The sequence below is a fragment of the Meleagris gallopavo genome, chromosome 11, assembly GCF_905368555.1.
Source record: "Meleagris gallopavo chromosome 11, MGAL_WU_HG_1.1, whole genome shotgun sequence".
Lineage (NCBI taxonomy): Eukaryota > Metazoa > Chordata > Aves > Galliformes > Phasianidae > Meleagris > Meleagris gallopavo.
In genome coordinates this window covers 17,861,838-17,885,716 of record NC_139414.1, presented here as the reverse complement: position 1 = coordinate 17,885,716, position 23,879 = coordinate 17,861,838, and the positions used below count along the sequence as shown (strand labels likewise).

General features: G+C 35.9%; 1 protein-coding gene across 2 annotated transcripts in view; it reads left to right on the top strand.

Annotated features, from left to right (window-relative positions):
* The window catches only part of NAALADL2 (N-acetylated alpha-linked acidic dipeptidase like 2), a 290,390-nt gene that overhangs the window by 128,337 nt on the left and 138,174 nt on the right, over positions 1–23,879 (top strand). For both annotated transcript variants that reach the window (XM_010716883.4, XM_085233455.1), the window contains exons 3-4: positions 787–1,057; positions 17,360–17,479. In XM_010716883.4, coding sequence (XP_010715185.2) covers positions 787–1,057; positions 17,360–17,479 — 391 coding nt within the window. The remainder of the gene's footprint in view (positions 1–786; positions 1,058–17,359; positions 17,480–23,879) is intronic.

The following is a 23,879-nucleotide window of genomic DNA, read 5'->3' as shown; positions in this document are numbered from 1 at the left end:
TCCTGTAAAGTTATCCTTAATATGTGTTCTCTACACCTGTGATCTGGCATTTGCTGGGAGGAAGGTGGCCCTTCTGTGCTGTCATTTTTATTCTATGGCCTCCCTGGTGGCAGGTGTCGAACAGTAATACAAACCCAGTGATATAAGCCCAAACAGGCTCACCTGAAGTCCCTGTTGGATCCATCTGGCCAATACTGCCAAAATGATTTTCAAGCTTGAGTCGTATGCTTGCCAAGCTGTTGGCTGAAGCAATCCTTCAATGTAGGTAGGAGGGATGAGGATCACCTTCTTACAACTAAAACAGTATTCGGGGAAACAATGCTATTCTGCTTAGGAGATTTGCTTTACTTGACAAATTTAAGACAAACACATAACTAATCTTCAGCACCACTTCCTCCCTAAAGTTCCTGAAATATTGCTTCAGATTGTGTTCATTCCCTTTCAGTGTTTGGTTAAGTTGATGCTTTATCAGAAACTTGATCAACTCTACAGAAATGAATTTTGAAACAATTGCTGTCATAATTTCTACTGATTCTTTGCATTTCAATGTAGTGTTTCTTATATAGCTTTTCTATATATTTTTTTCTTTTCAAAAAAGTGTTTGCTTTGCCTTGTAACTGGTAAAAATTATTCGCAAAGACAGTGAAGTATGACTTCATTTTTTAAATCTGTATTTAATGATCTTTCATAAACCCCATGTTCATTCAATAACATTATAGATGGCTGCGTGTTAGTTGCAGGTCATGGTGGAAAGGGATCTTAAATTGCTTGCTTGTTTTTCTCCAGAGATTTGTTAAAATCCCCTAGAGAAGATGATGTAGACGCTGCAATGAAAATTTTGCTTCAGTGGACTTCTCATGGCCTTGAAGATGTCCGGCTGGTAAATTACTCTGTTTTGCTTGACCTACCAGACTCTTCTTCAAACACGATAACTCTGAAAAACAGCGGTGAATGTTTTTATCCTGATGGACAGCAGTGCAGCAAAGTGACCAAAACACTTCATAGCCAAGACCTCCTGTACTCATATGCGGCTTACTCTGCCAAAGGAACTCTTGAGGTAATGTGTCTATTTGTCTCTGTCATTTGTGTTGGAATAGTTACAAAACACCAGTTTCCATTGAACTTGGCTGGAAAAAGTAAATGTGGTGAATTGCCCAGCCTTAAGATAATCCAATATATGCTGTTGAAATATAACGTGGCCCAAATCTGAAGTCAAACGTTAAAAATCAGACAGACCTGAAGACTTCACGTGATTTTTTTTTTTTTTTTTAATTATTACTTATTTTTTAAATAAGTACTTGAGGTAATGTATTGTCAGCTGTTGCTTGGGTGTAAAAAGCCTGTGGTCTGTATCTGATCTTTGTTGATCACAGAATCATAATGGCTGGAAGGGACCTCTAGAAATCATTGAGTCCAGCCCCTTACAGCAATCTGATATGTAAGTGCTACTGGTTTGAGGCATGTCAGTAGGAAGGTTAAGCTGAGTTTCTCTGCAGTGAGATCTGCTGGAGCACTAGTTTAATTCCTGGAGTTCCTGACTTATTGTCATAGGTCTTGCATAGTTTCTTCTGTGGCAGCTCCATTGATGCATCTGCTCTGTTTTGCCTTGAAGATCACAGTTCATATTTTTATCTTACAGTATCTTTTGTTAGGAAGTTTAGTCAAACAAAGAATATGCTGCCAGCTGGGATTAGTTACTTTCTGAGTGAAATAAGATCTTAAACTACCTTATTCTATCCTGTTCACTGGCTGCCTTCGTATACTTGCTTTTCAGATCTATTTGGGATAAACAGAGTGGTTTACATCATTTGTTTACTTTCCTCTTACTTAGTATAAATCTGAATATATATTTTTGAAACATAAAAATTTCAATGTAAATTTCACTGCTAACTGCATAGCTATTGTACTGTTGTCTTTCTCCTTTTTAAAATATTGTACATTTACCTCCAGTGATGCAAGGAACTTTGCTTTTGTTTCTTTTATTGTTTGTAAATTCATTCTCATGACAGAAGGGTGCTAGTACTGTATGTGTAAGAACAGACGTTGAGTTTGGGAGATACCTCTTCCAAAATATCTTTGTTCTATAAAATATTTATAGCATAGCAGTTACTGATTTTCAAGTAGTAAAATGCAACCGTTGCGTATTTTGTTTTTGACCGTTTGTGCATCGTGTTTATTCATTACACGTAATGTATTGTGGAAATCTTCTGAGTCATAGTGATGACACTTGCATCGCGCCCAGTAGCCCATCTTACTATTAACATCATTTTGAAATTTGGACACTGAGAAATCTGAGGGCTGGTAGAATTTCAGATCCGTCAGTTTCTCATCCTGCTTGAAATTCTCTTTCTGGAAAGCATCAAAAGTTTTTATTCCAAAGGATTGTCTCCTTTGGGAGAAGACTTGTGTCCATCTCTTGTTCCATTTATTTTAATGTACCTTATATGCCTATTTTCCAGGTTTAGTTTCACACTCGTTATGCCCTGGGATTGTATCAGTAAAACCCCTAAAGAATTGTAACTTCATATTGAAGTCTTTGATATTATGAAGTGAAATGAAGTAAACAAAGATAAGTCTTGCCTCATATACTCTTCAGCTTTTCTGTAGACAAGTAAAAAAAAAAAAAAAAAAAACACTAATGAACAGACTTGGCTTACCACATTTATCACTTAGAAACTCAATACATAATATATTTTCTCATAACCTAATAAGCGTAACTGTAATGAGGTAAAAGTACAGTTGTGGCCTTTGAGATTTCTTTCATGAAAATAAATGTGTTGCTAACAAATTCATCAGATTAAAGGAAATCGAATGTACCAGGGAAAATCTTTGATGTTATTACCAGAAACACATGTACCACTTTGAGTTATATTTCAGGACACTTTTCTCCATAACTGAATTCTGAAGAAATGAGGACCACATACACTGCCTATGTACTCATCTGTAAGGGTGTGACTTGGCTTTGGCAAAACCTTTCAAAAGCTTGTGTTTGAGCCAAAGGATGGCTCACTGTGTGTAATTCCACAGTCAGTGCTTTGAGATACTTGATGCTCTCACAGAACTTCAGATGTTTTTCTGTTTTCTTATGAAAGTCTATCCTGAATGCATTTAAATCAAATTTTGCCTAAAAGGGAAATTTCCCCACTTGTTTAGGCTGTGGAGAAATTGGTAGCAATCTAAGCCTTTCTTACTTTCAATCCTACGGAATGATTTACGCTATTTAAGATAATGGGGTAGAAGGAAACTTTGAGAAATATAAAGTAGTGGCTGTTGCTGGGTTTGGCAATCAGAGAGTGAGTTGATTGCTTGCAGTGGAACTACAAATTGTGTATTTTGAATATGTTGCAGTTGGTTGTGATTGCTAAATCATGAGGGTTTTCCTGTGAAAGGATATTCTAGTTACAGCTACTCATAATCTGAATAATTTTCTTTCAAATGTGACACATCTTTACTAGAGAGCTTCTATTACATGCCACATAATCAGGTTGAATTCCTAATATTGCTTGAATGCTGCTGATCCATTGTATCTCATTTGTGTATTTGGTGTGCTGGAAGTTCAAACAAATAAAAACCATTAGTTCATTGCTGTCTGTCTAGAAGCAGAGCTATAGCTCTGCCTCCATGTTGACAAGGTTATTTGTAGAATAGCAGGACTCATTTTCTTTGACGACCTGTCATGTCCGTTCATTATATGGCCGTTGTATATGAGCTGTCCAATTTGTGCTTTCTGGTAACAGTCTAAACAGCATTTGTGATATCTGAAATCTACTTCAAAAACCTACTCAGTGCCATTGTGATGGATGGTGCACTTTACTGCTTCTCTATAATTCATTGGGCCCTGAAAAGGTGACACTGTTTACCCATCATGGTGACAGGCAGGGCAGCCTGCAGTTGAGGAGAGAGCTGTCTTGTCAGCTCTGAAATAGATATTGCAGAGGTTATGTAAATAATATACCACAGACCAGGTCAGTCTAAGAAAAAAAATGTGAAATATATTTTTATTAAAACTTTAATGTCAGATGCATTTATAGAGTTTAAACCTTTTATCTGCTTAATGAAAATGGAAAAGCCTCTTTGGCCAACATTGTGTGTAAAGGGAAATCACATCGCATTGAATTTATGCATTGAAGCAAAATGTGTTGTCAGACAGTATCTAGCCAGCCTCTGAGTGAGTGTGTTGCAGTGAATCACAGCGTGCCATTCCATGCTCTCACGTCATAGGATTGCCTGAGAGCTGTGGCTGCAGGCTGTCCCTGGGGAGCGGGGACGAGCAGGGAACTGCTGCTGAGCTCTGAGGAGAGGTGCCTGGAGAGCTGCTGAGACGTGTGCTCCTTCTGGTGCTGAATGTGTAAGATGTGTTAGGGTGGGTGCACCTCCATAGCCAACCTGTAGCAGTGATCTCCAGAGGGTGATGTGAGTGCACAGAGAGCACAGGTGGAATGTGATGTTCATCTCTATTCCATGTTGGACTGCACTAACTCCCTGTTAGGTCCTTTGCTGTTCTGTATGGAGAGTTCTTAAAATGGGCATTCCGAGTGGGGAGGTTTCTGAGAGGCCTCCGGATAGAAGCAAAGTCGTTCCTGTCTCCAAGGCAGTGCCCATCCGTATGCCATTTGCAAGTCAGCCTCGCTGCCATCCACATTCCCTGGCTGCTTGCACTTCTCTGCCTCTTCTCCCTTCCAGATTCTTACTGATGACCCATTTCCCTTTTCCAAGTGTCTGCTGATGTTAGGCAATTTTATTTCCAACTCAACCAGCAGTATCTTTGATTAGTTTTGAAGGGGCTGCAAGGAGCAGAGAAGTGAGAATGCCTACTGTTTGCCTCTGTAACTGCAATATGCAGAAGAAATTCTCTACATCTGTTGATAGTATTTTAGCCTGCTCCGGTTCATTTGTTTCAGTGACATTTTCTCAGCTAAATGAGAACCCAACATGAGATTAATGCAACCTGAAACAATGAGAGAGGTTCAGACCCATCTGTTAAGCTCAGTGAGTAGCAATTTTGCCATTCTTCAATCCTTGTAAGGAAGGAATGAAGGAAGCAGTGTGCACATTCCTGACAGGTCTTGCATGAGGAAGAGTGCAGCAGACACCCCATTCTCCCATGTCTGGGCTGAGATGCCTTCTCTACCCATGCATCCATTTTTTCCATCCAGAAAGATGGCAGCCTTTCTCTCCTTGACTGCCGATTCCTCTGCTCTCAGCCACTTATTGCCGTGTCCCCACTGTGTGCCCTACAGTCTCCTTCTCTAAGTCGTTAGTAGCACTTTGCAAGCATTCTTCTGTTTCCTTGCAGAAGTTAAGTTTCTCTATATTTCTAGTTCTGTACAAAAAAAAAAAAAAAAAAAAGTTTTGAGTTCCTTGGGAGGGATTGTGCATCAGGAACTCCTTGACCCAAAAGTTTGCTTTCATTTGATTTGATTACTTTCCGTACTGAAAATGTTAGTGCACCCTTATTATCTTTTGTCTTCCCTCTAGCTGATCAGTGGTAATTTCCTTAACAGTACTTCTGAATTAACAGTTGGGTTTGAATATCTTTTAAATATTCCCAGTGTATTTTTATCCCCAGGCAAAATTTCCAAATGAGCCTTCAGCAGCATGCTCACTTGCACATCTTGAATTCCAAAAGCAGGGTGCATGTAATTCAGATTAAATAATCACAGCATCTCACCCTAAGTCTTTCAGTCATTTTTGATTGTACACTGGTGCAAAATATCAAGCTGGGGGAATCTTCATACATCTGTACATCTAATTCCTTTAGGCATGCCAATTTAGTTCATTATTATCTTTATTAACATTTTCTAAAATTTCTTCTCTGAAGAGACATGTACTAGCTAAAATGAATCCCTAGCAACTGCAATCAGTTTGCAGATGGCAAGGGCTATAGGTTGAATAACACATACACAAATGAGAAAAATCATGCAATTTTGTTAACATTTAGATATTTTGGAGGAACCTTATTTATTCTTTATTTATAGCAGAGTTTTTTCAGAAGCCTCTTCCACAAATAATCATAATTTAGACCACTGTTCTGCATGCTAAGTAGGCACAGCAAATTTTTCAAGATAATCTCACTAAGAATATGGATTTTGGAGTAACCTGACCTTTCAACAGAAAACAACAGTTAGCATTAACTACAGTATAGCTGGCATTCCATTATAATTACATATAGAAAACTGTGAAATGTAATGTGAAGGTTGTGTAATTTAAAATTCCAGTCAAGAACTACAGATATGATCATTGAAAAGATTTCCTGCAGAGTATCCTGTCAGTTTTCTGGCATATATCATATAACCATTCAGAAATAAAATTGTACAGTTCCCTAAAATAATAGCGGTTCATCATGCATAAGAGTCCAGTTAACACTGCTGCATGATTTTTGTATCATTGAGGGTCGGGATTTCAAAGATGTACATGGCTACTGCCACTTTTTACTGCTTTATAGTTGTTAGTGGAAGTCATAATCACATTTTAGTAATAAAATACTAGTAATGACATTTTAATAATGGTGTCAATAATGGAGATTTTTTTCCAATGCAAAAGAGCCAAAGGTGAGGCATCTTGGTATCTGTAGACATAACAGATCACTGAGTACTTCCAAGCCATTGCATATAATCAGCCAAAGGCATTTTTCAATAAGACCTCTGTAAAAATTGGAGCAACGCTGAACCGTAAACATCACATATATTCCCTTTGCACAGTTAAAAACTGGAGGGTGAGAACAATGCAAATGTTGGAAATAGATTTGGTTCTTTATTCAGCCTTCAGTGAAAGTAAAATTCCTGTTGAAATTACAGAGAATTGTGATATTTTCATTCAGAGTTTTACTTTTTTTCTTTCTGTTGATAGTCACATGGACACATTTCTATAAATGCATGATTCGGAGAAATATTTTTCACTTCAATTATTTTATTGCATGATTTTGACCAGGGAGGTTACAATTTCCTGTCCAGTTTAATTGATGTCTGGGTTGATATCTGCCCAGTGTCTTGTCTTTCATGCTCACTTGTTAATGGTGCAAACCTAAATGCGAAGGTAGCCCAAATCAAATGGAAATATTTTTGCCAGAGTCTTACTAGATGGATTTCCTTTAATGTAATTAAATTAACTTGTTCAGTGCTTTTCTACGGGACTTCTTTTTTTCGCTTTGTCAAGATCTTTTTGAAATGTTTCCAAATGCAAAAGCATTGAGAATCCAAAACAAGTCTCCAGATTTCTTTTTTCCGTCTTAGGATCTGATAAGTCCAAATACAATTTTTTAAGATGACCACGTGAAAAGAGTGGTATGTGAAAACAAAGCATAAGTTTTAAATGCAATCTAAGTTAGCTGAGGATAAAACTACTGTGAGAAGAGTTATTTGGTGAGGACAGGTTTTAAATAATTTTGTGAGAAATCTTATTTGAAGAATTTTGGTATAAAAGAGCAAAGAATGAACTATCTTAGAGAGTGCTTTCAGGAATGATATAAACCTGGTCATAGAACCTTAATAGTAAGAAAAGCCAAAAAGCTAAGAAGGCCTCTTTTAAAGGAAGCCCTTTGAAGCAAATGTGTTTTGCAAACCTTTCAGAGCAGGATGAAAAAAATCTGCAGTATATGGTCTCTGCTCTAGTACAGCTAGTTCAAAAAATATGTAAGAACTGAATGATGACCCCATTTCTAACTATAGACAAGTCTAAGTTTGGTATCCAGATGCACTTGCAGGAGTATATTGGGTGTGTATGCGAACTGTGGACTAAAATGTCTTGAGAGAAATCCTTCTCTCAAAAATTTACTTTTGAGCTGATTGGAAATACAGCACTTATAACTGCAACCAGCAGTTCAAACCTCAGTCCTGGGAGAGAAGTATATCCCTCATTTAAAAGGAAAAAAAGAAAAAAAAAAAAAAAAAAAAGGAATTGTGAACAAAAATGAAAATACACTGACTTTTCCTTTTTCTAGAATTGGGAATCTCTAGGGTTTTTTTTCTGTTCAATATGCAATCTCATCTGCTAAGTTGAAATAAATCTAATGCCTAACATCTCATGTAATGGATATTAGTTACTATGTTTATCTCATTCATTAAGGCGGCCTTAATGTGAATTAATCATGAGAAATATCTGTCCTATCCTCATAATTATTTCTTATGTTCTCATGCTCTGCAGTTCAAAGAGAAAGTGAATGATCAATCACCAGTTTGTGACTGGCCCAAGAGTAGGTGTGTTTGAGAAAGAAGATGCTTCAAGGAATTTATCTTCCTTCCACTGAATTATGTTACCTGATAGAGTTAGTCTTGTCTCCTGTAAGATTCACTGCTTCACACTGGTGTCTTCAAGGGGCAGACAGAGGTGAATAAGGATAGAATTGGTCTGGCAACAGCTTCAACTGTTAGAGAGCAAAGCTCCTTAAATATGCAAGAAAGCTCCTGCACGTTGTCTCTGGGGAGAGATGTTCCTTCTTCTATGGGTCACAGCTTGCCAGACACAATCTTTGCTAGAGGAGTATTTTGTAGGTGAAGTACATGAAAAGCTGGAAATAATATTACTGGCAAATAAGTTTCTATATCATTCTTCTAACTAAAATTTTTATTCAAAAAAATTGTATGCATTTATATGTGTCCTTTTATCTAAAAATCTCCGATATCTGAAGACTAAGAAAAAAAAAAAAAGTTTGTGTTATGTAGTGTGATGCAGACTAGACGTCTAGAATTTTTGTCCATGCAGACTGATGGACAAAGACTGCTCATTCAGGTATATTCCTGATGGCCTTATTGTTGTTTTCTTAAGGCACGTAGACTTTCTCTGCCTAAAATAACTTGTATATTTTTCATTTTCTGTACAGACAATAATTTCTTTGTAGGGAGAAATTAGGAAATATTGATAGAATCTCTTCAGTAGATGGTACAATTAGTGACTAATTAGTGAATTAATTACAATTAACAAATATAACGATTGTGCATTATATGTCTTGTTGAATTTAGTTTCTTGTGATTATTGAAATCCAGAAAGTGGGCTTCTTGTTGATGTAGTACAAAAACTTGTGGTTGAAACAGCATTTATGACAGTACATACTTTCCCTTGGTTATTTAACATCTTGTGCAGGAGAAATCATACCAGGGCAAGAGAAAGAGTTGAGTGCAGATCTCTGTGGCATCTAGTAGTTCTCTAATAATGTCTCTAACTGCTTTTATTGAAAACTATTCTGTAAAGTACTATTGCAATAACACTGAGCAACTCTCTACTGCTGTAAAAGAGTGACCAGGAATGCAGGCTGTGGAAGATCAGGGAAGCTCTGGAGCTCCAACAGGGCAACAGTTGTGGTGAAGGTTTTGCCATACCACTGTCATCAGAGATCAGATTACTCCTTCCTCCCATCAAGTTGTCTGGGTTGCAGTTTCCCTGCAGTCTTTCCCATGTGTTTTTTGTAATGTAAACATCTTTCCTTTGAGATATAATGTATCAAAACATCACTTTACAGGGTGAAGGATTCACTGGTCTCTTCTAAAATGGAGCAATTCCTATCCTTTGCATGGGATTTCCTTTCTTTTACATGATTTTCTGTCCATGCTGAGAGCATAGGAAGCAAGTTCACAAATTCTCAGTGGCGTTCCTGCTGACACTTTAGTAGAGATGAACTCTGAGAATGTATGTGTGAAATTTGGCACAACTCAGAAATTTCTCTGCCCTAATCTATGCAAAGATGAACTAGTAATTGCACTATAGCGAGGGTACCTGACAGACCCCTATCCTGAACTCCTGCTTAATTCCTTCCATTGCTTATAAAAGCGAAACATTAAAAATGGAAGGCCAACTATTTCTGAAAGAAGAATTTCAGCTTACTGGAAAGTGAATAGCGATACCATAGGGTCACAGTTAATGACCAACTGACAGTTGAGTTCATTTTTGAAAACAAAATATGAATGCCTGGAAGAATGAAGAACTTTTATTCTTATAACAATTTTAAATATGTGATACCTGAATCACAAGCATATGTGTTTCTTGCAAGTTTGATTTCCAGAATGTTACATAATTGAAAATGGAAATATCTATTGTTTCAATCGCAGGGCTTTGCTATTCTCACATGTAGCCTTTTTTAATATTTGCCTTGGTCAGTCATTTTGTCCACTTGAATTCATTATCACTCGCTGTTCTCATTGGAGGTCCTTTCTTCCATCTGAATGTATTTGTAATTCTAGAGTGTATTTTTCAGCTTGTTTCCTAAAAGGACAATTTGGAGACCTATACAATTGTCTATTGCTTTTGGATACCAAAGTTCACGCCAGATACAAAAGGTGTCGTCTTCCTTTTCTCAACTACGCGTTTAGTTCTCCAGATTTGACAAAATGCTGCTTTAACTCCCTAACGTGTTTACAGCACTATACGGTTTGCCATCCCTCTAATTATGTTCAAGTGTGTGACATTTGGCCAAGTGGTGGCTACAAGTTCTGTGTAAAAGAGTGTTTTTTATACTGTGGAAAATCAAATTCTCACTGACGCTTCTGAAAGCTCAAGATAGAATGAATGATCTCTTATGCGTAAATGTGCTTATCTGCATTTTTGAAGTAGATGTCCACTTAATCCTTCTGTTTCTAAGTACATATAGTAACATATATTTTCTATGTGTATAGCAAGCATACATAGAAATAGAACCTGTGTATATATTTCAGTATATTGTGCATGCAGTAGGATGAGAGTTGGTTGGCTAAAACAGGCTTCTCATCCTTTGAAATTTGTGCAATTTTAAAATGGCAAAAATTGGAAGCCTGAATATTGTGATGTTATTTTCTCAATATTTGTTTTTGACACAGCTAGGCTAGCTCTAAAGGTGAAGGAATTTAATAAAACTGATACGCTGGCCTCTAAGAAATTAAAATATTAAAGTTATTAAATGACATATTTCAGCTGCACTTGAAAAGATTCAAAAGCACTTCCATGTAATATTTCACATCAGTTGACACACCCATTCTGTCTCTGATAGTGTTTGAATTCTCCTGACGCTATTTTTATGACCTGTCATTTTAGACAGGAGATTATTTTCTTTCTTGAGTTGTGTAGGCGTAAACTCGTATTTCATTGCTTTTCATGGAGATCCCATGGAAAACCAGAACGGGGAGATATGGTACCTTGGGCTACCCCCAGGGACTGACCCGTCCCTGCCGTAGCAGTCTTTCTGGCAGCTTGTGTCACAGTCTGCAGTAGCTGTGTGTATATGAAGCTTCCAGGCATTTCTAAAAGGTGCAAGCACCTTCCCTAGGTTTTAACGTATACAGAATTCTTTCCTGTAGTGGTTATATATTTATATATAATTTTTTTATTTCATATAGATGATAACAAAGCCTATGAATGAAGATGGTCTTCAGCCTCTGGATGGTTCGTGTTAGAAAGTAGCCAATAAAACTTGTCCTTTCCTGCAGTTTGGCCTTTAGAATTTGCTGAATTCTGACATTGTGGGGACAGATTTTGATTAAAAACAGTTTTACTGGAAATTTTAAGGCCAGGTTTAAATTACAGCATTATAATTTACAAGTATGTTTTATGATTTATTTTTTTTTAAATGTAGTAAATCAAATAGGTTTGCAAATACAAATTACTATTTCTTCTTAGGAAAATATGATCAATGTGGCTTTAATTTCATATATAAGAAAGAATCACCAGAATTTTAAATTTTGTTGCTAGCGAGTTTTGTGAGATGACATTCAGCACCACTTAATGAAGGCTGAGGATAATGAAATTTCTGATGGGTTTTTAAGCCTCAAATGATGTTGTGTCCTTCAGTGTTTTATAACCAAAGCAATGTTCTTAGGGATTTTAAAATAAATACAAATTTTATAAGACTGAAGAAAATGTTTTACTTCAAAATACCTAAAAAAATAGATAAATATTTGAATTTAATTAGAAAAGATGGAAAAAATGAGGCCACATTGGTTATCTCACTGAATATCATCAATTAAAAAATTACACTTAGATATTAGTTTTTCCTTCTGCTTAAGGGAAACTGGAAGAATGTGATCATGAGCAGAGGGAGAAAAAGTAAAAAATAATGAAAAGAAGGAAAAATAAAGTTCAAAATAGATGTAGAGGGAGGAGTCTACTGGATAAGCATTATCAACAGGGGACAGACTCAGATTTATCTGGGGCTCTGTAACCATAAAACACAGAAGAGGTTCTTTTCTGTAGGCTATAAAAAGGCTTCGATCTTAATTCAGTCTCCATGGGAGATAGCAGGATAAAAACACCTGCTATAAACTATAAAGAGCAAGCAAGCCAACAAGTTAAACTCCAGTGTCTCTCTAAAAATGATACTGGAACAGCACAAGCAACCTGTAGGAACATTCTTGCCTGGATTGGAGCTGTGTTGCCATAGATATGATGAGGGGAAGAAAGAGCACCTGAAATGTGTCAGCAACTAAATTTACTCTGTGAGATCAAACTCTATCAAACTCTGAGGCTGAGGGAGGTAATTGTTTTCTCTTGTTTTGGTATTGCACTCTTGAACAAATGACAATTTTAGATGTTCTTGCAATTTTACATGATAAAATCTAGATACGAAGAATCCTTTCTGACTGTTAGTTGGCATTGTGGATCATATGGAATTACTCTGATATTCCAATGCATGAATAGGAGTATTGAAGTAAAAAAAGCTTGCAGTGTAAGTTGCAAAAAAGCACAAAAGAATTTCATCAATCTGTTTGAAGATGACTAAATACTTTATTTAATGAACAAATAGGCATTTAACAGTGACCCCAAATATAACACGTTATCTGGAGCAACACTCAAATTCTGTGATTCAAGTCTGCCCAGACATCATGCGTCAAATGTAATTCTAAATATTTCTGATTGTATGGTTATGCTTTCCTTTATCTTTTTCTTTTTTGGCAATGCTGAACCTAGCAAGAGGAAACCAAACTTGCTGTGTTTGCTCTTGGCTTCAGTGAATCCTAACCACAAAACAGCAGGCTGATTCCACTTGTATTGAGTGCCATTACTGTAAGAGGCTTCAATAGTTAGGCTGCATGCTGCTTTTAGTTGCACTTCAGCTCTTCAATTAAACTGGAGGTGGTAATCAGACATACCACAAAAACTACCAACACAGGTCTATTAATTCTCCATCCAGGTTCTCTTACTCCTATACAAGATGACTCGTAGTTCATTTTGTCTCTGGCTTCTCAAGCAAGGACAAACAGGGAGGTTTGGGTGGTAGCTATTAGAGGGAGACACCTGTAGTTCATTGAGTATTAGCTGGATGCTTTTGGCTGTAGTGGGAGAAGCAGCCCCGAAAGAAAGTGTAAGAGAACTTATACTGATTAATGAGTTGGTATGCTTGGATGTAACAGTCATTTCTTCTCTTTTTCCTAATTTTAGCAAAGAAAATTTTTATGTTTGCAGAGTATTCTTTGTATTTGTTGATGTCCAACTTTAATCTACAGCCGGCTTGAGTTTACTTTTATACTGTGCTGAATGTTGCCTTCAATTGCAGTTTCAGAGCTGTGCAAATGAATTATAGTGAAGTGTTCAATAAAATTTAATCTCAGGTGCTGATCACAAACTCCTGTCTACTCAAACATGATTTGCAAATGTACTTTTAAGTTTTTACATCTGTCAGGATGAATAGTTGGAGGTAATTTACCTGTGATTGGTCACACGTTGGATGTTTGTTACCTTTATTGGATGGACAGCCTAAAAACAGTAGCTGAATATTGAAAGACATATGAAGGTCATAGATTTGAATGAAAGAAGAGGATGTAGTGTGTGTGAACACACACTGGACTGAGGTATAGGTCCATCATTTTCTTTAGATAAATTGTCTTAATTCTGATGAGTAATTGTTCTAAATAAATTATATACATAGAATTTAGCTTTGTAAAATACTTATGGTTTCTTTGTCATCTGTTTCTGACCCTCTCTCATCTATTTTTGATCTATTTGTCTTGTTCTTTACATTTTTAATTCCCATAGTATTTGCTAAGAAAGTTAATTTTTAAGATTGTATATGACAGCTTCAGGATTCCAACTGCCGTTTGCTTCATACAGTTACGAATACTTTTCTTTTCCAAGAGCTAGCTATTGTTTTCTTTCTACCCTTGACTGGGTGAAAAATTCTCTTAAATTTTGGAGAGAAGTAAAAGAGACTGAGAAGAGACCCTTGGCTTCCCTGATAGTGGCGTTTTCAAAATGCTTGACTTTGCAGATTTTGTGGGATTTTTATCTTAATTTTTAAGATGGAATGTTTGCAAGTCATTTAGCATCATCTTGGGATTTAGAAACTAATAATAAGTCTAACATAAAATAATTACTTTTTCTAGAAATGTTTGTTTCATTACTTACCCTCACTTCATTTCATGCATGGGGGAATACTTCTGAACTCCATATTGCGCATCACAATTTGCTCCAAAATAGTCGTATCTTTGAAACAGCATAGCATGAAACAATTTGAAGAGTAAGTACCCAGTTCAAATGGATAAAACAGCTCATTGTTTAGTCGTTTTCTAGTTTTAGGGTAAGAGGATTTACTCTTCCATATCTAAATCAACTATACGAGTGCTCTTTTTCAGCATCTGATAAAAAGATGAGTTCTTCTTTGTTTTATGAATAAAATTATCCTACCAAAGGAAAGCAATATATCAAGCATGGGTTATTGCGGGTGGGATATTCTACTTTCTTAAATTTGGAATCTATAAAATGAGAAATATTTCCCATTGTAAGCATTTCTAAAACAGGAAAAAAAAAAAAAAAAAAAAACACCCTAATCTTTATTCATTGTTTTTTGAGTTAAGACTGTTGTGACTAAAACAGAACTTCATGCAACATAAATAGCTATTCCTCAGCAGACTATTGAAAGGGTAGCACTTTTTGGCTTAATATACTTTTCTCTAACATTATTTTAAAATTATACTTCTAATCTTTCATACTAGAAATAAAGGATCCAATTGGTTGAGTCCCAGCACTTGCAGTAAGAGCAAAATTGACTACTCTGAACTGGTGTTGCTGTATAATATGTGATTAATTAGAGCTGAATGATTCTCTATGTATTATAAATTTTACATTGCTTTCAGGTGTACAAGAAAGGAAGAAGTAGGAATCTTAAAAACTTTTACTCAGTCTTCTTTTGTAGAGTCCATATGGTGCTTGGAAAGGACCAGCAAGCAGCACTTGAAAGTGTGGTTTGCATCCATAAATTAACAAACAGCAGTCACTAAATACATTAATAATTATGTGAACAAGTAGTATTCTTGTTTACAGAATGGTAGGTAGCAACCTGGAGGAGCAGCTAGCAAAAATAACATGAAGAGGCATGTGAATTTGGGCAGGCATCTCATTTTCACACAGGCACACTGTTGAAGCAAGTGGTTTGATACTACATTATGTCATACCTTTGTGTATTGATTTTGTCTCAGGAAAAGTCAGTGCAGTTTCTCATATGAGTGACGAAAGCTCTGATTTTCAGTTTGGGGGTAATTGGTAAAACCGTTGGTCCTAAGGGCTTAGAGGTCTCCCCAGACATCAACTCATAGATAAACTCTCAAACTGCAAGACTTTTGAGACCAACAATTATTTCACTTCAGTGTACCTATTGACTTCTGTAGGTACAAATGAAAATAAAGCCAAGATCTACAAAATGAGGCAAATCTGTGGGAACTTCAGGGAAGTAGGCTGATGAATTAATTCCTTATTTTGAGATGAACTGTGCATAACTGCATTAATTCTGTGAGATCTTTTCAGACAGGAGTGTCAAATTAGGTAAAATGTATCATAGCTTGCAATAGAACCAAAACTTAATTCACGTGATTTTGTCATACTTTTTAATATAACGATCACACGGGAAAGTTTATATTGTATTTCAGCTTATAGTCATGATTTGAATTTTTATATTAAATAGTTTTATGTTCTTTATGTAGTGAAAACCCACACGTGTTAAAAAAAAAATTCCGTATGAAGTGCACAATTTTTTACTCTTAAATTTTAGTACCTGATGTAAAATCTGTTGTTTATCTGTTATGGGAGTGTTTAATTACTTTGGTTGAGCTTTCTAAAGACTGTTTATACAGCACTGATGACATGTCATAGACTTAGAAACTTGTTAACATGGAAATTTAATGAAATGTGTTTAAGACAGACTTTGGCAAGAAATAAATTTATGTATTCAATTCACATGTTAAAGCACAAACTCATAACATTCAGATAGAATTGTATAAGGGTAAACACTTTCTTAAAATACCTGTGTTTAGGAATCTAGTGAAATTTCACACATCCTACACTGCCAGAATAACTGTTGGAAGAATTTAAACAGTTTGTGTGAAGATGTCCAATATCAGAACTGTTGACTTTGGCAGTGAGTCCATAGTTACCGAAATTGAACTGAAAGAGAAATTTTCCATCTTGTACTCTCATCTGATTTTATTTTTTTAAATATTTGTGTAATATTTTTGTGTTGTCTTGTTTGTATTTTATGTGAAAACTGTGTAAGGGGTTTAGAGGTACAAGGATTTTCTTTGGCGTCCTGAAATCTTCCTAAAAATAGCATACAAAACTAGTTATCTTCATACTTAGTCTTTGACAGTCGCTATATATGTGCAAGACAAATGCAGCTGGTAACTCTTAAATTTTATTTGTGTGTGTATATAAACATAAATAGATTAATAAATATTATGTATACCTACTAAATCTTTAGAAACACTTCTTGAGTGTTTTATCCATCGCTGTCCTTGCTTGACATACTCTTGCACTGTCCTAACTAAAGTGCTGAAGATCATCCTGTAAAGACTTTGTAGTTAGTTAGATGTGATTTTAAATAATATAAATACATGAATAGAAGAGCTCAAGCATCAGTGTGGCGTAATCTGTTGTAAATGTTTTATCTAACTGATAAGCTGGATAACTTATAAGTAAATACTTCAGCACTTAAGCAAGGTTACTCAATGAGCATAAATGAGACCCCGTAATAGAACTGTCTGTTGGTACAGTGTGTAAAACTAGGTGTTGTCGCATGACCTGCTAAATCCTTTTGTTCCTTTAAAGAGTAGAGGTAAGTAAAGTACAGGTTAGTTATTATCCCTTACATAGTTCTAATTGCATTCCTTTAAGTAACGAGGAGGAATTCTCATCAGAATCAGCAGCATTTATATTTATTATTGGCAAGAAATAAAATTCTGATTTTTATCACTACTGAGGAATTGTTTGAAAACTGCCAAGATAGAAATGTATTTGTTAGATTTAATTATCAAGCTCTTTGCTCTTACAGGTCTTCTTGTTCCAGTGATTAGAAATAAGGTTAAGCAGAACTCCCAGCTGCTTGTAATTACTCAGATAACTTTGTTTCTGTGGGATGAACAATCTCTCTGCTGTATAGTAGTCAATATGCCCTGAATTTTGTCGTCTTTTTCAGGCAGAACTTGTTGATATACAATATGGGACCATAGAAGACTTGATGCGGATTCAAACCACTACAAACGTGACCAAAAAAATTGCACTTCTGAAGCTAGGACAATCACCTTTACTTTATAAGGTTAGTTTTATGCTTGATCTATAGTACCTCTGACATGTAGCATTTATTTTGCTGCATATCTTAGCACGCCCCAGTATTATGCTGTGTTTTAGCTGTGTACTATAAGCCTTTTGGCAAATAAAGAAATCCTTAAAAGAAATAATAAAGTACGGGGGGGGGGGGGGGGGGGAAAAGGCAGCTGAGATCAATTTTGTTGCGTCTTTGCAAAAACTGCATGTGTAAGACTGCTGAAATCTTGTTTCCACATTACTATATGTATCACTTAACCTGCTGGCTATAGATTGATGTGCTGGTAGAAGAAGCAGAGCACTTTATGTACTCACCTGACCCTCAGCTTCTGAGAGTCTTTCCAGTCCTAGCGGGCTGAGTCTAAACTGCAGTGCTTTTGCCCTCACTTACAGATGTGCTGCTTCAAGCACTGAGATTGTGAGGTAAGCAATAGCACAAACTATAGAAGGACTATCACACTGGTTATGGATTTGTTTAAGAAATTACACTGTAACTTGATTTTGTTGTTAGATGATATAGCTGCGTTCTGTGGGTGAAGTACCATTGCCTTCCTACTTCTTCTTTCCATCCTTACCGCCTCAGAGGGAGAGAGACTGAGCCGGAGAACAGCAATATCTTTCATGGTGTTTCTGCTGCAAAATGTGTGAGCAGACAGGCATTTATCCTTACTTCTGTTAATTGTACAAGATCCTCCTGTAAAGTCCCCAGGATTTACCAGCCTGTGGATGGGTTTCCATAGTTTCAGAATGAGCATGTTTTTTTCCACTCCCTCCGTCTTTGTTCTTTGGCTGTAGCTACGTAGGGAGAAGGGTACATGCATATGTGTTTGCTCATTCTCCTATAACTCCAGCCCAGGCAGAGAGCACAGAGTTGGAGCTCAATGGTCCATTTGCACATTAGATGTAATGGACTCCACATATAAAATGCATTTAAACCCTGAATATCAAGTAACTGCTTTCTATTGCGAATATTTTATAAGCAGAATAGTGTTTTGCCTTTCTGAAAATACACTAGCCCAATAAATAATTAAACAATTCATTCCCAATTCACAGTAGCAATTATAAAACAACAGATCTTATAATTAACAGAATCAGGATCTGCTCTGTCAGCCACAAGAAAGTACAATCGGGACCACAACACAGGTTTAGAAAATAAGTACTCAGTTTTTTTTTTTTAATAGGAATAATATTTGTCTTAATAAAAATGCCGTTTTCAACTGAGTAGCTTCAGTTGTTTGTCTAAATTATTTAGCTGCAATCTAATTAAGTTTGTGAAAGGTCAGTTATCATTGTTGGAACTTGGCTGTTGTGCATCATTTCCGCCGATAGATCTTATACTGTATTTCAATGCCAACTGACAAAAATAATGAAGTAACAGTTGGAGCTCATAAAATAGGAATTTGATAAAGATGCAAAGCTTGCTATAATAATGTTGTCTACAGTGTCTATGGAATAGGCCTTTTACCAGTTTAATTCTATTCCTGTATGCACTTACTATGTCTAAATTACCAAGTAGTGCAGCTGAAGGAGCAGAGCAACATTGTTGATCCTGAGGCTGTCTTAGGATTTTTGCTTTGTCTGCTGCAGTTTGGTCCAAAGGAGTACATGCTAATTAGTAGCTGAGCACTCATTTGCTCTTCTGAAATTATCCATTTTTGCATATTCAGAGTGTTGCATAATGCGAATCAAAATGTGATCAGTGTTGATGATCAGGAGATTGACTTTGAAAACACACTGATCCAGCTAAGGCAGGTCACCTAAGTACATTTGATGTCACTTTAATAACAGTTGCTGAAGTTGTGAGGGAAAAATATAGCAATCCCTCAAACCTGTGCTCATCTCACAGATAGAAAGTTTGCTTTTATTTCTTGTTTCTTCTTTCTGAGGTTGTAAACTGTCTTTTTTAGGGTATAAATTGTGCCTCTTTGGCTGTGAAATGACCATAATCTTTTAAAAATATGAGGAAAATATGTGGGAGGATAGAAATAGTCTTTTGTAGGAAATATTTGAACTAAAAGAGAAAGATTGCATTAAACAGTTAGTCTTAATGGGCGCAGTATCTCACCACTGAATGCATTTCTTGTCTGCCTTTTCCCCTAAAGTCTGCTTCTGTATTTACTGAGTCTGTTGTAGCAGATGCTTTCCTCTGCTTTATTTTCCTTATCTCTGTTGTCCACGTGCTTGGTTTTACATCACATTAAAACAGAACTAGGTCATAACAGAGCTGTCACTGTATATGTGTATATGTATCTCTTTCTTTCTATTTTCTGCGTTCAACTTGCATTTTTCACATTTTAATGTTCTTTAATTTCTCATTATTACTACCTTATGTTGTATAATTATCTTTCTTAGAATTTGGGCTTTATTTTTATAGGACTTTCATCAAGATGCCTGAAGAGTTTTCATCTTCATAACAATTTTTAATCTTGTCTTCGTTTTTCAGTTTTGAGTTTTCTATTGCATGGGTACATTTTTTTGCCTTTCCGTCTTTTACTGCCATCTAGACTGTTTTTCATATGTTCTTCCTCGTCTCATCTTTTGTGTTTTCGTATTATTTATTTTTAAGTCTCACTTGTTCCTTCGCTCCATGTTGAAATTACTCAATGGTAGCCTTAAAAGTGGGGTGAAAGAATGATAGAAATTGTTCAAGGACTGGAGAAAGTTACAGTGGGAAGAAGGCAGAGTCACTGACAGGATTAAAATTTTCTGTGGCTACAAAACGGAACATTTTTAAGAGCCAGATAATTTCAGAGTATTAAAGGGGCTTGACTTGGAACAACAAAATCTTTCTTAAGGTGAAAGCTGAAACTAGAGAAATTTAAATTGTAGATGAAGCACAACTTCTGGAACCATCTTCCAGAGAAATACTTGTTTTCTCCTACCTTCAAATTGAAAGTGACTGCCTTCTAGTATTCTGCTAAAAGTAAAATCTGCTACAAACAGTAATTACTTTTGCTTGAACTCATGTTATCGGTGAACTTCAGTGACTAGTTACAGTAGATCAGAACACATTCATTATATTCTTGAATAAAAAGGGGAAAGATGACTAAATTTATTACTAGGGATGAAACAAATTGCATTTGTGGTGTAAATTATCTTTCTTGGAAGGAGCAGCTTGAGTTTCCTGCTATGTTTGTAGACACAAACATCCTCCTTCAATGGTATAAAATATGTGGTGACAAAAAGACTGATTAAACCACCTCACCAGAGCGCGACTACTCTGCCCTAAAGCTTCTCTGAGTATATGTCATGATTGTGAGCACATAAAAGAAGCCAGGGGATGTTTTTTTTCCTCCAGAAAAAAAAAGCACAGTAATGTCAATATTCAGACTCTGGAAATATCATGACTGGAATCATTTTTTGAAGAATACTGTGAGTCTGGTTCACGATTTAATCTTTGAGTTTGGGGATTCAAGGAAAAGCCGTAATTTTTATTTTAAATGAACTTTTAATAAAGTAACAATAGCCCCAGAGGCCAAATTACTTAATCTTTACAATGTGTGCACATTCATTATGTGCATGAACATACAATGAATGTGTTACATTCATTAAATGAAAATGTTGTACTAATGTGAAAATATATGTATTTATTTTAAATATTTACAGCCTTCATGAATATCCATAGAACTGATTTTTAACTGTCATCAAGTTAAGAAATGTGGATGTTTGCATCTTTACGCAGGGATTCTTGGTAGCCACTTATGGACGAAGATTTAGTAAATGGAAAATAGAATAAAAGTCATTTAGAAAAGGACTTCTATTTAAAAACTGCATTTAAAATCAGAAACATGCAATGACTATCCAAACTAAACTACTTTCTACATTGTTAGGCATTTTTTTCTCTCTACGTTGGATTCTTTTCATCTGGCATGTTTTATAGCTAGCATACACAACTGTAAAGATCACATTTTAAATCTCCATTCAACCAGGATTCTGTCTCTCCTGCTTCTTCCACCTACATACATGTGTATCTACGTGTGCATGTATACAAACTATACTGATTAAAACTTTTCCAGGGATTCTAAGCACCTCGTATGCATTTCATTATTAAGGACAGGTGGGTTTTTTGTTTTGTAGGATGTTTTTTTTTTCCAAGGCACCTGAAGTGTTTGCATACTCACTTCCCCTAGGAGTACTGTGAGATTTATGATGATATTATATCCTCTTGAGAAGCCCTTCTTGAAAATTCAAGCCGTATATGTAGGTAGTATGAATAAAAGTTATGGAAGCATATAAAACTAGACCTGCAGAACTAAATTGGAAGAGATCATGTAGTGCATTATTTAGGGTAAACCTACTGTATCCACTGTGATCCCTGGTAATTCTTTGTCTTCTCTCTTAAGTATTTCCATAGTAGAAATTTCAGAATTTTCCTCAGTTATGATTTCCTGGATGACACCATTCAGTATTACGTGTAAAGTCTGTTAATTTTGTCCTGTGTGCTGAGAATTACAGCAGGCTCCTTTTCCTCTGCAATAACCTCATATATCATGCTTTTCAGTTTTCTTTTTTTTTTTTTACCAGAAAAACTGTTTCTTCCAGTCTTTTTTCATATTGTTTTGTGTAGACCTTCAGTTGTTCTATAGATTGAACTTCTTTCTACTTAATTGAAACTGATGTTTGGGTTTTTTGGTTTTTTTTGCCTCAAGACTGTAGTTGGTGTTTCATCTGAACCTGGTCACAAATTTCTACAAAACCTCTTCCTTTGTTCTGTTTTTACAATTGGCTTAAGTGTAGTAACACTCATTTTGAATAGCATCTGGTTTCTCAGTATGTCTGTTATCTATTATCTTTTTAAAATCTTATTCCAGTTGCCATAATTGTGAGTTCCGCTTGAAGAGGCAAAGATGATTTCAGATTGTTTGATGATGGTCATATTCGCTGATGCGGAGTTTGTGGTTTGGCCAAGTTGTATTCCTACAAAATACGTTAGTTCTTACTTCGCCTTTGAGGAACCACTGGTTGCCTTGTGGTCCCTCTCTTGTAGTCTTTGTCTGCCTTGTGTTTGTAGAGGATTCCTTCTTAGAGGTCTTCAGCTTTTGTTTAGTGTGCTTGAACCTTTTCTTCTCCCAAAGGTTTAGTAAATTTTAATTCACTCAGGTTCTTAATCTTCCTCTTCTCAAACAGCTCCAGTTGGAAGAAGGCTTCATTGCTTTTTGTTTTTCACTTACAATACAAAAAAAAAAAAAGCTGCACAAATTGTCTGTGTGAAAGAATCATTTATGGAATTGTTTTCATATTATCGTTAATCTTGTTCTGAATGCTACTTTTAGTCACCTGTTTACCTCTTCCTAACTTCATGTTTCATGTGATGGTAATGTGCAAGCTATTTTGCTGTTCAGTGAAAAATTTTGTGTTCTGAAGACCATAGGTCTTCCTTTATTTGAAAGCATATCAAATTTAAAAGACTGATAGATGTACTTCTCAATTATATTCTACCACTTTGATGACAATTCTTCCTTGTTTTTTTGAACAGAAGAAACAAGCTGTAACAGCTAATTAGAGAAACCTGGAGACACCCTGCATTGAAGTCATAAATCTGTTGTGTTTGAGTGACTGAAAAATCCATCCCCAGCCGATAGAATACACATACTTGAGTTTAAAAAGGAAAAATGACTGCACAGATTTATCACTTAATGTTTCATCCCAAAGTCATATTTTAAATTTTTATTTGCAAACATACTTTAAAACATAGCTTAAAGTGAAAGTGCCAATTCCGATAGGGTTTTGTCTCCGTGTGAGGTACTGTGGTAAAGAAAATTGAGAGATGATATTGACTTGAAATCTGTTGCTGATGATTAAAAAAAAAAACAAACCTCAAAAGAGTGGTTTTGTGCTGCTGATGGAACCAAATCACACTGAGCTCTATTGTTCTGTTCATGGAAAGCTGTTCTACTCAGAATAATTTGAACTGAGCATGTCGATTTACCTTGTACTTATTCCAGCATTTGAAGGATGATGTACTGTGACCCAGACCACCTAAACATGAAACAATGCCAGTATGGTTATAAATTCAATCTGATTCAATCTGTATCTCTCCTTATGAATATGAAATAGTTGACAAAAATTTGCTCTCTTATCCTTTTAGTCAAGTGTACTGCAGTAAATAAAAGTAGGGAGAGAATTCCTACTCCGTACAGTAAAAATGGGGAAAAATAATTCAGGCTTGTAAAAGCGGTAAGATGAATATGTAAAGGATGAGTTAGGAGAAAACAATTGATGTCTGGGAGGAAGCACAATTGTAGCACAGCTTGTCAATATTCTCTACTAATTAACATTTTGGTTGCATCAGTAAAAGGACTTTCAGTTATTACTTATTTCCTATTCAGTTACAAAACCATGTGTTTGTTTGGATGGAAGAAGTGTGCTATTAGCAGAGTAAATGAGGGGAC